Raw genomic sequence first — 12,690 nt, forward strand, 5'->3', positions numbered from 1 at the left:
ATCCAGATCAGCTCCTGGTTTAAAGAAATCACCTGTAGCTCTGCAGCCCCCTGCTGGCTCACCTGTCCTCAGGAAACTGGAAAATAAAAATTAAAAAAAAAACTGTGAAAACCTGTTAAAAAAAAAAAAAAAAAAAAAATGTGGAAAATAACAGTAAAAAATACATTTACCGTTTTTCAATCAAAAAAATCTGTAAAATAAATGCTTCTTTTGTGCTGATTTACAGAAAAAAGTGAAATTTTATGGATAAACTCTGTACAAATTTCATAATAAAATTCTTTTATATTTTTAGAACAAAATGCAGATTTTTGATGTGGATGTTTATTACATTATTAGTTTGGGGTTATTTTTATGGTTAACATGTAAATTAATACTTATTTTTGCAGTGAAATTTACAGTGAAAAAAGTATGGTTAATCGCTGTAAAAAAAATGGGGAAAAATGCAAAATTTTCATGTTGACATTTATTACAGTTTTGGGCTAGTTTTTATGATTAACATAAATTAATACTTATTTTATATAATTTAACAAAACAGGAAAAATCTGTAAAGAAAAAAACAAAAAAAACCCAGATTTTTTTGGAAAAAATATTAACATTTGATGTGTTTATTACAATATTGGGCCATTTTATGGTTAATGTGTAAAATTAGTATTTTTTATCTATAATTTAACTGTAAAATCATGATTTTTTGTTGATTTACAGTAAAAGAAATGTGTAATTTCACAGTTAAATGCTGTAAACTGTAAACATTTTTTAAAAAATGGAGATTTTCAATGCTAATGTTATTTACAGTGTTGGCCCCTTATTGTTTTTTTATGGTAAAAATATAAATTAATAATTACTTTCTGTAATAAAAAAACAGGGAAAATCTGTTTTAAAAAAAAGTTAAAACTTTTTGAAAAAAATGCCAGCTTTTTATGTGGCTGTTTATTCTATTTTTTTAAAAGTTAAAATGCAAATTAATATTTATTTTATATAATTTAACAAAACAGGAAAAATCAGAAAAATATCGGGAAATACCTGTAAAATAATTATTAATTTTTTGCTGATTTACAGTGAAAAAATATAAAATTTTATGGTTAAATGCTGTAAAAAAATTATTTCTGAAAAAATGTAAATTTTTGATGTGGATGTTTTGCACAGTTTTGGTTTGTTGTGTTATTTTTACAGCCAAGATGTAAATTAATACTTACTTAATATAATTTAATAAAATGGAACATTTGTAAAATAAGAGTAATTTAAATAAATGTTTTAAAAAATTCTAATGTAAATGTTTTCTTTCAATTAACAGAATATCTGTAAGATAATGTTTTTTCTTTGCTGATTTACAGTAAAAAAAATTTTTTTAAAATTTTATTTCACAGTTAAATGATTTAAAGATGATTAATAAAAAATAATAATTCAAAAGTACATTTTTGATGTGGATGTTTATTACAGTTTTGGGCAAGTTTTTTTGTGGTTAATGTAAATTAATAATTTTTTTGTAATTTAACAAAACAAGTGAAAAAAACACATTTTTTTTCAGATTCATTTGATCCCAAACAACAACATAAATCCTCCATTTTGATTAATTGTTCATTTATTAAATAATTTCAAGCAGGATACCATAAAAATGTGACGATTAAAGACACCGGCCTCTACCCTGATAGTGACTTCTTCTTTTTTTGTCTTTTTTTTAATCCACAGACATGTTTTTGTCCAGAATATAGTGATATAAAACATTAAACTTTCATTAATCACTTACAAAGTCTACGTATTATCATCGTTAGCATGGGTTTTCTCTGACACACACTGGCTATGGAGCTACGATAGGATAGATCTGTCGTCGACGTCACGCTCTAAAAAAACTAAATAGACAAATTTCATATATTAAATGTTCAAAATCCTTCATGAAATAGCTTCAAATGTACACTCTCCGGCGGCATGTAAAATATACACAAAGTACAAAACCCCCCGGCGTCTCCTGCTACAGTCAGAGGGTCTGAAACGTCTCCGTCCTCTGAGGCCTCCAGACACCACCAGGCTCTGAGGGACGTCACTCTGTCCTCCTTATTGCCTCCCTGGTTCTTCTCCCTGGTCCTCCTCTCTGGTCCTAAACTCTCAGGGGTTCTTCAGGGCGTTGATGTGGGCGCAGATCTTCAGGGCCGGTCCCAGCTTGATGTTCATGCTGGTCATCAGATGGTCCTCGGTGAGCAGCAGCAGCGCCTGGCCGTCGATCTCCTGCAGCCGGAAAGCCTCGGCCACGTCGCTGCAGCCTGGAGGGAAGAGACGAGGCGTTCAGGGACAAAAGACGAGGCTTTCAGGGACGAATAGACGAGGCATTCAGGGGCAAAAGACGAGGCGTTCAGGGACAGTGGGATTGAGTGTTTATTGACAATAAGACGAGGCGTTCAGGGACAGCAAGACGAAGTGTTTATGGACATTAACACGAGGCATTTAAGGGCAAGACGACGAGGCGTTTAGGAACAATAAGATGAGGCGTTCAGGGACAATAAGATGGAGCATTTAGAGGCGTTCAGGGACAATAAGACGGAGCGTTTAGGACAATAAGACGAGGCGTTCAGGGACAATAAGATGGAGCATTTAGAGGCGTTCAGGGACAATAAGACGGAGCGTTTAGGACAATAAGACGAGGCGTTTAGGAACAATCAGATGAGGCGTTCAGGGACAAGAAGACGGGGTGTTTAGGGACAATAAGATGAGGCGTTTAGGGACACTAAGATGAGGCGTTCAGGGACAGTAAGATGGAGCAGTTAGAGGCGTTCAGGGACAATAAGACGGAGCGTTTAGGACAATAAGACGAGGCGTTTAGGGACAATAAGATGGAGCATTTAGAGGCGTTCAGGGACAAGACGAGGCGTTCAGGGACAATAAGACGGAGCGTTCAGGGACAAGACGAGGCATTTAGGGACAATAAGATGGAGCGTTCAGGGACAAGACGAGGCGTTCAGGGACAATAAGAGGGAGCGTTCAGGGACAAGACGAGGCGTTTAGGGACAATAAGATGGAGCGTTTAGAGGCGTTCAGGGACAAGACGAGGCGTTCAGGGACAATAAGACGGAGCGTTCAGGGACAATAAGACGGAGCGTTCAGGGACAAGACGAGACGTTCAGGGACAATAAGACGGAGCGTTCAGGGACAAGACGAGGCGTTTAGGGACAATAAGATGGAGCGTTCAGGGACAAGATGAGGCGTTCAGGGACAATAAGATGGAGCGTTCAGGGACAAGACGAGGCGTTTAGGGACAATAAGATGGAGCGTTCAGGGACAAGATGAGGCGTTCAGGGACAATAAGATGGAGCGTTCAGGGACAAGACGAGGCGTTTAGGGACAATAAGACGGAGCGTTCAGCGACAAGAGGAGGCGTTTAGGGACAAGAAGACGAGGCGTTTATGGACAAGAAGACGAGGCGTCTATGGACAAGAAGACGAGGCGTTTAGGGACAGTAAGACGATGTTATTAGAGGCTGAACGGATCACTCCACTGGTCATGTGATGGACCAGAAAACACGGAGCTTTTAGTGGAGCTTTCGTCGACCCCTAGCGACAGTAAGAGGAATTACACAAATACTGTTGACATCGATGCTAACGGCACCATTAATCTTTTCTAATTTAGATTGTAAATAATCTAAAAGTTTTTTCTGGAGCCTGAGAAACTTTAGTACAGATGTTGTTTTTTTGAATGCAGATGTTACTTAAAGTTTAAACTTGGGTTTATTTATTTAGTAAATACAGGTAGCATGTAAATTCATGTTTTTTTCTGTAATTTTACTGGATTTTAACTGGAAAATAGCAGTTTTTAAAAGAAATTATTTTTTACGTTATATTTAAATGATATTTTTTAGCCCTTAATATACTTTTTATTTTAATAGCATAAATAATATTGTTTTTTATACAGGTAACATGTACATTCATGTTTTTTCTGTGATTTTTCTAGATTTTATCTATAATTTAACAGAACTAGAAAATAGAAGTTTTTAAAACAAATAGTTTTTTAAAATATTTATATTTACAGGGTTAGGGTTTAGGGTTTAATACCGCAAATAAACATAGAAAATAGAGTTTTAAAACAAGGTTCCTGACAGCATAGGTAACATTCAGGAACAGCTTGGATGCAGAAATAAAATCTTTCTTGATGCGTCTTGATGAATTTCTCTTGTCAGGTAAATAAGTTGGATTGGTTTTAATAACTTTAAAGTATTCCAACCAAAACGTTGTCAGATCAGGACTCTGGGAGAAAACATGACGGGTTCTCCTGGTTCTTTCTGGGTGGGACGAGTTAAATATTAAGAAGGCGCCTGAAAGCCTCAGCAGTGTTCCTGTATCTGCAGATGTGAGCTCCCTGTTTGGTTTCTGCTCCAGATGTTTCTGTGATTTAAAGAATGAGCGTTGCTTCACTCGGCGGTTTCATTTCAGCGTTTTGGTTTTGCCTAACGTTTAATTGAGACGCCGTCATCTGCTGCAGATTAAGCCGTAAATCAGAGCGACAGAGAGCTGACAGAGGTTCTGCACTGACCTGGCAGTGTGAGGATGAAGGCGCTCACTTCCTCCACGCTCCACTGCGACGGCGCCGGTTTGAAGGTGGAGGTGGGCGTAGTCGTGGTGACGGCCGGAGCCGACGCCCTCCGAGCTCTCCGGGCCACCCGCCGCTCCATCCTGGCTGCCATGGCGATGGCAGGATCATCCTCTCCTCCGTTGTTGTCCTCCTCCTCCTCGCCGCCTCTGCCCATGTCCTCCTCTTCCTCCTCCTCGTCTTCCTCCTCCGGCGTCGCTGTCGGTTTGTCTTTTCCCTCCTTCTCCCGACGACCGGCGCTCCACAGGTCCCGAGGCTAGAGGGAGTCAAGAAAAGGATCCTTTAAGTAATAATCCTAAAACGTTTGCTTTGTAACAGTAACATCAACAACACTATCTAAAAATATACAATTAGAGCAGTAAAACTCTAAAATTATACTTAAAAGTTAAAGCACTGCGACTGATACAGCCATCATTAACTCCCAAAATCTGTTGGGGTTTTTTAAAGACGTTGTTTTTCAAAAAGTCACTAAAAATACAAAATTAATCACAGCCAAAACTTGTAAAGGAGAAAAATTTTGCAGATTTTCAAGTTTTCAACAGTCCTCAAATCAACCATGTGTGACGTGTGGTTCCACTTGGATAATTAACCAAATCTAAGCCAAAAATCACAATGTTTCAACAAAGTCTAACTTTTCTCTTTCTCTTCCATATCTTGTTTAAAGATTCACAAAAAATGTTTGCTGTGATCAGATTCTGTGAAAAATGCAAAATTCTCTGCTCCTCTGTGCAACTATGAGGCCTTTAGTGACTCAGGTATGAGCAGAAAAAAATTAAACAGATAAAAGTATACTAAAAGTAAAAGTACTGCAACTGATAAAACCATCACTGACTCTCTGAAACCCTAAATCCACCAGCGGATATGAGAGACACACTGTTTTTAAAAAATCGTCAAAATTGTTTCATTAGTCACAGCCAGAACTTGTAAAAGAGAAAAAATTCATCAGGTTTTCAGATTTCTAACAGTTCTTGAACCAACCATGTGTGACATGTGGATCCACTTGGAAAATTAACCAAATCTAAGCTAAAAATATACTTAAAAATAAAAGCACTGTGACTGATACAACTGTCATTAACTCCCAAAATCTGCTGGCAGGTTTTAAACGCATGTTGTCTTTCAAAAAAAATCACAAAAAATGCTCAATTATTCATAGCCAGAACTTGTAAAACATGAAAAAAAGATCAGAATTTGAAATTTCCAACAGTCCTTGAACCAACCATGTATGAAATATGGTTCTAACTAGAAAATTAATCAAATCTTAGCTGAAAAACCCAATATTTAATCAAAATCAACCTTTTTTCTGTCATGTCTTGTTTAAAAGTTCCTGTCTGCTGGCTTGTTGTCTTTAATAAATCATCAAAAATGCTCCTTTAATCACATCCAGAACCTGTAAAAGTGTTTTATTTCACTGTTTCTATCTTAGATATTGGATTATATTGGATATTAAATAACATAATGCCGCATATTAAAGGCAGTTGTGAAATCTGCTAATTAGGAGGATATTTTGACTAAACTGACTCCATCTTGGCGCCCTGCTGCAGAAACTACAACAAATATGGCTACCGGGGCTTCCAGACATCTGTCCAGCCTTCACTTCCCATCAGCCACCTGTGCTTGTTAAGCTGACAGGTGTGTGAGAGGACTCAGGTGAGCTGAACAAACAGAAATGTGGGATTTTGCTGCAGGAGGAGCTTCTCTTTCTTACAACTTTTCCGTCATCAGAAACCTTCGAGGTGAGAGTTGATGTTTGGAGGATTTAATCTGGTGGATTTAGATGGTAAACATTAGCATGCTAACACTGCTAGCATGCTAAATCAAGACTTTCAGCGTCTGTTTTTCTACTCTTTCTCACTTCTTCCTCTGATTTGTGACCAACACAGGATGCTAGCGGCTAATTTAAAAGCAGAATCCACGTGCTTTAGACGGTTTTTACAACAAAAATAAACCGCTTTACTTCAGCAAGAGAGGATTTGCTCTCAGTCTGGTTTAGATTTTATATTTCTGGGTTATTCCATCTTCCTATCATCCATCTCTGATCTACTGTGAAATTTATGATGCATCAAAGACACTCTGAGATCATATTTCACCTCACCTAAGATGGAAAAAGCTGATTTATTTTTTAAAAAAATCTAGAAAATGACACTGATGAAAACTATACTAAAATGTTTTTAGCTTTTGTTGATGAACATTAATAAAAAAAACACACGACTAAAATTCAGCTTATATGTTTGTCAAACTACTAAAAGATTCATTCAATCCCAAATCATCAAATTTTTGAGAACAATTGTTTCTCTGATTAAACGAAACATTTAGATCATAAAATCTGGATGTTTATAAAGATGTTTGTGGGATTCTTGCTTCTTATATCAAATATTTTCTGAGATACAAAAAAAAGCTTCATGTCCTACTGTCAGCAGGTTTCTCACATTAAAATCTGAGGCTTTTGAACAATATCTGAGGAACTATTAAAGATAAAAGCATGAAATTAAAAATATGTCCTTATTTTAAAAAAATAATTCTTAAGTATATTTTAAAAAACACTTTGAAACTCTACTTGGACCAGACTAAATCTATTTTTGTTTTTGTGGTAGAACTTGTCAGACCTGCTCAATCAGTTGTTAAAGTTCAAATAAAATAACTTTTTCATATTTGTGACCAAGTATTTCATATTTAAAGTATTCAATATTCTCTTTTATGTATTATTGTGAGCTGCAGCTACATTTAGTACACAAAACATCACTAGTTGATGTCTCTATTGTCAAGTTTTTTGTTAATTTCTTCTTTTCAATACCTTTTAACTTACCCAAAATCAGAGATAACCTACTTTTGACCTACTTGTTCAATAGTATAGATTCTAAGTCAATGTAATGATGAAAAATAACAGTGAAGATTTCAGGCTATTATCTTTAATAGTTCCTGAGATATTGTCGTTCAAACAGCCTAAAATTTTGACGATTTTAGCTGGTTAAGGGGCACCGTGACAAAGTCTTCTGTGAAACTTAATGATTTTTAGAATATTGTAATATAAATTAATCAGCTATTGTTATTTTTTTAAAGAAAATCATTCCATTTCGAGTTATAAAACCCTTACAGAATTTCAGGTTTTTATCTTTAATAGTTCTTGTGATATTGCCGTTCAAACATAGCCTAGAAGTTGATGAGTTTAGCTTTGGATTTGACAGTATTTTTAATGTCTTTTTGGTGCTTCTGCTGCTGCTGGGTTTAAAATGGTGGTGAGTTCAGGGTCCCTACCATTTACTTGTCCAATATTACAGATTATAAATCAATGTAATGATGAAAATTAACAGTGGAAATTTCAGGTTTTTGTCTTCAATAGTTCTTTAGATGTTGTCGTGGAACCATAGTGTAAAATTTTGACGAGTTTAGCTAGTTAAGGGGCACCATGACAAAGACTTCTGTGACATTTAATGACTTTTAGAAGATTGTAATATAAATGAGTCAACTAGTTAATTTTTTAAAGAAAATTATTTGAAGTTACAAAACTTGCTTGTGAAATAACAGTGAAAATTTCAGGCTTTTATCTTAAATAGTTCTTGGGATATTGTCGTTGAAACATAGCCTAAAAGTTTGATGAGTTTAGCTACTTGAGGGGCACCATGACAAAGTCTTCTGTGACGCTTAACGACTTTTGAGAAAATGTAATATAAATGAATCAACTATTGTTATTTTTTTAAGAAAATCACTCCAAGTTACAAAACTTGTTTGACAACACTGTGAAAATTCCAGGTTTTAATAGTTCCTGAGATATTGTTGTTCAAACTTCAAAGAGCAACTTTTAAATTATTTTATCTTGGAAAGTATTTAAAATATCAATCAGTTTGTAATAAAATATTCCACTATTATTATGTGGTAGCTGATTTGTTGTGGTGGATTTGGATCTGACAGTACTTTTATTGTCCTATTGGTGCTTCTGATGCTGCTGGTGGGTTTAAGGTGGTGGTGCGTTCAGGGTCCCTACCAGCCGCAGTAACAGAGGTTTTCCCGGCACCGACTCGGCCCGGTTCAGCGCCGGTCGAGGCCTCTCTGATCGACTGCCGGCACTCAGAGCTCGCAGACGCTTCGTCAGCCGGACGTTGAACCTGGCGGAGAGAGAAGAGCTGAAACTTCCTGGTTGTGCTGCTTAAATTCACACTCGTATCTGCACCTGTGCATCTGAACACAGCCCCGAAACCACATCCTGCCACCGCAACGGCTAAACCCCCCTGGGTCAGGTGACACCACGGCGGCCCTCTTCCTGTCTGCTCTGTCGGCTAATGAAAGGAGGTCTCACCCGCGCGCACAGGAAGTGGAGCAGAAGCGTTTGGACCGCATGAAATTGTGGGCGTGGCCTCGTTTCCCACAGAACTGGCAGTGAAGCACCGTTCGGTCCCGGTGGCTCGATCCTGAGGACGAAAAACAAGACCACCGTCAAAAAATCTGATCTGAAACCACACAAACTGCTGCTGCCACATCACTTATTATTATTATAAACATATTGAGGATAGATTCACCAGAAACAGAATAATAGTTCCCTGTTCAATTCCAATTCATTCAATAGATACAATACTTTGTAAAGACGCCCTGATCAAGTTTTAGTCTGACCTGAATCAATAATTGGGTCCAATCCAATACCATTTTCCAGCATAATACACACTTAAAGTACATTAAAGTTATTAAAATCAATCCAGTGTATGAGCTTGACAACTCAAACGAAAAAAAACTGCATTTCTTCTCCTTAGTGTTACGTAGATGATCAGATACCTAAATCTATAGTAGGACACTGTCTGAAATGTAGTATTTATGGTGTACTGTGGCTCCACAACTTGTATTTTCTACATACGTGGATGTCAGTAAATGTAATATACATCAACTGTAGTACCTGGTTGTTCCACCAGGTGGTGCTTCTTACTGTTTAGCACTGTAGAGACCAGAGGAGGCATCATTTTAACTACAGGAAGTTCACGTTGGCAACCGGAGAGCATTATGGAAGTTTAGCTAGTAAAGGGGCACCATGACAAAGATTTCTGTGGCGGTTAATGGATTTATTGTCTGGTTGAATGTACTGACGTGTTTAAAAATAATAAAAATTTAAAATTTACTACTAAATGAATAATTATTGTTGGTTTACCACTTGGAAAAATCTAAATAAATAATAGTAAACTGAATATTTTGCTGTAATTTTTTTATGCTACAGTGAATTCAATTTGGAATTTTTCATGATATTCTGACAGTTTATTGGCTAAACCATTTGTTGAGTGGTTGGATAAATTTTCAACGCACCAATAAATAATGGAAATAATCATGGATTTTAATTGATCTGATGAATTTAATTGTCAGTAGTTTTGAAAAATGCTGTTTAATATCGAAAAACTGTAAAACTCCAGGTTTATACAGTTTTTTTAGGGATCCCAAATGGTCGTGAATGCATCATAGATCAGCTGTAGTAGATGGTTGTTCCACCAGGTGGCGCCTCTCTGTTTAACACTGTAGAGACCAGAGGAGGCGTCATTTAAACTACAGAAAGTTCACGTTGGCAACCAGAGAGCATTGTAGAAGTTTAGCTAGTAAAGGGGCACCATGACAAAGACTTCTGGTGATAGTTAATGGGTTTATTGTCTGGTTGAATGTAATGAATTCAAAAATAAATGAATACATTTACAATGTACCAATAAATAATGTAAATAATCATTGATTACAATTGATCACATGAATTTAATTGTCAGTAGTTCTGAAAAATGCTGGTTAACTCTCCTGTTGTCCTCATTTACGGGCATCAAAAAATATTGTTTCCTTGTCTGAAAAAAATCCAAAAACTCAGCAAAAAAAATTCTCCAAATTTCTGAAAATTTGCAAAACCTTCAGGAAGAAAATTCCAATAATTTCTTAAAAGTTTTATTTAAAAAAAAAAAAATCCCCCAAATTTGGCAAGAAAATTCTTGTAAATATATTCAAAAAATTAGTAAAAATCTTCCAAAAAATCCTAAAAATATCTAAAGTGATTACAGATATATCAGTAAAACTTTTAATATTTTCTTTAAGAACATTCACCAAAAAAAATCAACCAAAATTCAGCAAAATTCGCTGGATTTTGGTTGATTTTTTTTTGTGAATGTTCTTAAGAAACATTTTTAACATTTCTTTTTTTCCACCAAAAAATGTTCAAAGATTTCCCAAAAGTGTTGAAAATGTGGACAAAAGAAGTTTCACTGTGAAAATATTTTTTTTCCCACATTTTCAAACTTTAAAACGTGTCAATTTTGACCCACAGAGCGACACGAGGGTTAATATCAAAAAACTTTAAAACTGCGCATGTATACGGTCTTTTTTTAGGGATCCCAAATGGTTGTGAATACAGCAGAAATGTGAAATGTTTTGCTTTTTTTCATTTGATGTTAGTTTGGTTGTTGTATAATAACACATCCATCACTTAACATGTAACTGTAACTAAATGATAAACTGATTTAAGCCAGTTTTCAGCCTATAATTAACGTCTTACTGGTCCCGGGGTCGTCGGTGTCTCCTCCGTCTTCCTCGTCTGAGTCCGTGGAGTGCTCAGTTGGTTTTATCGTGTCCGTCACTGGTAACGCTGCTCTCCCATTGGTCCCATTCACTTCCTGTGGTTTGGTCACCTGATCTGGAACCAGCAGCGACGAGCGGTTCACCTGTAGGACCAACAAACAGGTAAATACACTGCAGCAAATAGAGTTCCACTTCCTGTACCACATATATTTATATTCAATCTACATTTAAACACAGGAGAAACAAAATGCGCTGATGTTTGAAGAAACCCAAGAAAACTGTCAACGAAACATAAACTTTTCAGTATGAAGTTTAAATCAACAATTTAATGAAACAGAAACAATTTGAGAATTATTTCCCATTTTCCAGTCCTCAGTATCTAGAATTTTACTTCGAATTAAAACAGATGATTGTAAAATAACAGTTTAAAGCTTATGTAAATGGGGTTTAATTGTACTTTTACAGTCCTACGCTGTAAAACGATGATCTCGATAAAAATACAGACATTATTTAGGTTTCTTTTTCTTTATAGTTAACATGTAAATTAATGTTTTTTTCTCATGTTTATCAGATTTTTTTTTAAAGGAAAATCTGTGTGATGACAGTTAAAGTAAATGCTTAATATACATAATTTTATATATACAGCATTTTCATTTATTTTTTAAAATTTTATTTAAACATTTTTTGCAGATGTGGCTAACATCAGTGATATAATTTCCTCGTTCTGTTTTGTCTTCAGTGGGATGTAGAACATACTGGGAACGGCTGCAGTCCTTCCTGGATGACGAATCCCTCCACGAGGTGAGTTAGAACCTGCCGGCCCTCAGGCCACGCCCTCGACTCCCAGGGGCCGCTCAGCGATTGGCCGAAGCTCTCCGACTCGCCTTCCGATTGGCCGAGGGGCTTTGCCTCCGCCTCGGCCGGGTGCTGTGATTCGCCGACTGGCTCGTCGGGCCCCTCGGCATTGCGCTGTGATTGGCTGAGGTCAGTGGGGTGGGCGGTCTGAGGCGGTTCTACCGAGGGGGTGATGAAGGGTGAGGATGGGGGAGACTGGGAGGACAGGCTGGACAACGCTGGAAAAAAACAGTAAATTATGGCATTTTATTTTTTTAAAAAATTGCATTTCTGAGTATCGTTCAAACAACTCAAATTTCAGCGGAGGGTAATTTGTTTTTTTAATTTCATGCATCAAGCTAAATCTTCTCAGATATAATTTAAAATATCCAATTTATGATTATGAAATTACTAATAATGAATCTGTAGGTTTATAAAAATGCAATTTTTCATCTTATTTTTATATTTATTTACTTCTATCACTGCTGCTACTTCTACAATTAATAATAATAATAATAATAATAATAATAAACTGTATTTTTAGATGATATTTTCTCAAAAAGATGATCAAATTAAACATTTAAAACAGTTAAACTGTAAATACAGCATCTCCAGCAATTAAAACTACTGATGATTAATCTGTAAATATGCACTACCAGTCAAAAGTTTGGACTGACCTTCTCATTTAATGGTTTTTCTTTATTTTCATGACTATTTACATTGTAGATTCTCACTGAAAGCATCAAAACTATGAATGAACACATA

General features: G+C 36.1%; 1 protein-coding gene across 2 annotated transcripts in view; it reads right to left on the minus strand.

The window, feature by feature from the left end:
• Nucleotides 1-1,561: 1,561 nt before the first annotated feature.
• LOC111583761 (polyhomeotic-like protein 3) overlaps nt 1,562-12,690 on the minus strand; it is a 28,114-nt gene continuing 16,985 nt past the window's right edge. For both annotated transcript variants that reach the window (XM_055007215.1, XM_055007214.1), the window contains 6 exons: nt 11,848-12,164; nt 11,069-11,234; nt 8,864-8,975; nt 8,552-8,672; nt 4,516-4,828; nt 1,562-2,255 (listed from right to left, as the gene is read on the minus strand). In XM_055007215.1, coding sequence (XP_054863190.1) covers nt 2,101-2,255; nt 4,516-4,828; nt 8,552-8,672; nt 8,864-8,975; nt 11,069-11,234; nt 11,848-12,164 — 1,184 coding nt within the window. In that variant the 3' untranslated portion in view covers nt 1,562-2,100. The remainder of the gene's footprint in view (nt 2,256-4,515; nt 4,829-8,551; nt 8,673-8,863; nt 8,976-11,068; nt 11,235-11,847; nt 12,165-12,690) is intronic.

Source organism: Amphiprion ocellaris, chromosome 22 (genome assembly GCF_022539595.1).
Source record: "Amphiprion ocellaris isolate individual 3 ecotype Okinawa chromosome 22, ASM2253959v1, whole genome shotgun sequence".
NCBI classification, from domain to species: domain Eukaryota; kingdom Metazoa; phylum Chordata; class Actinopteri; family Pomacentridae; genus Amphiprion; species Amphiprion ocellaris.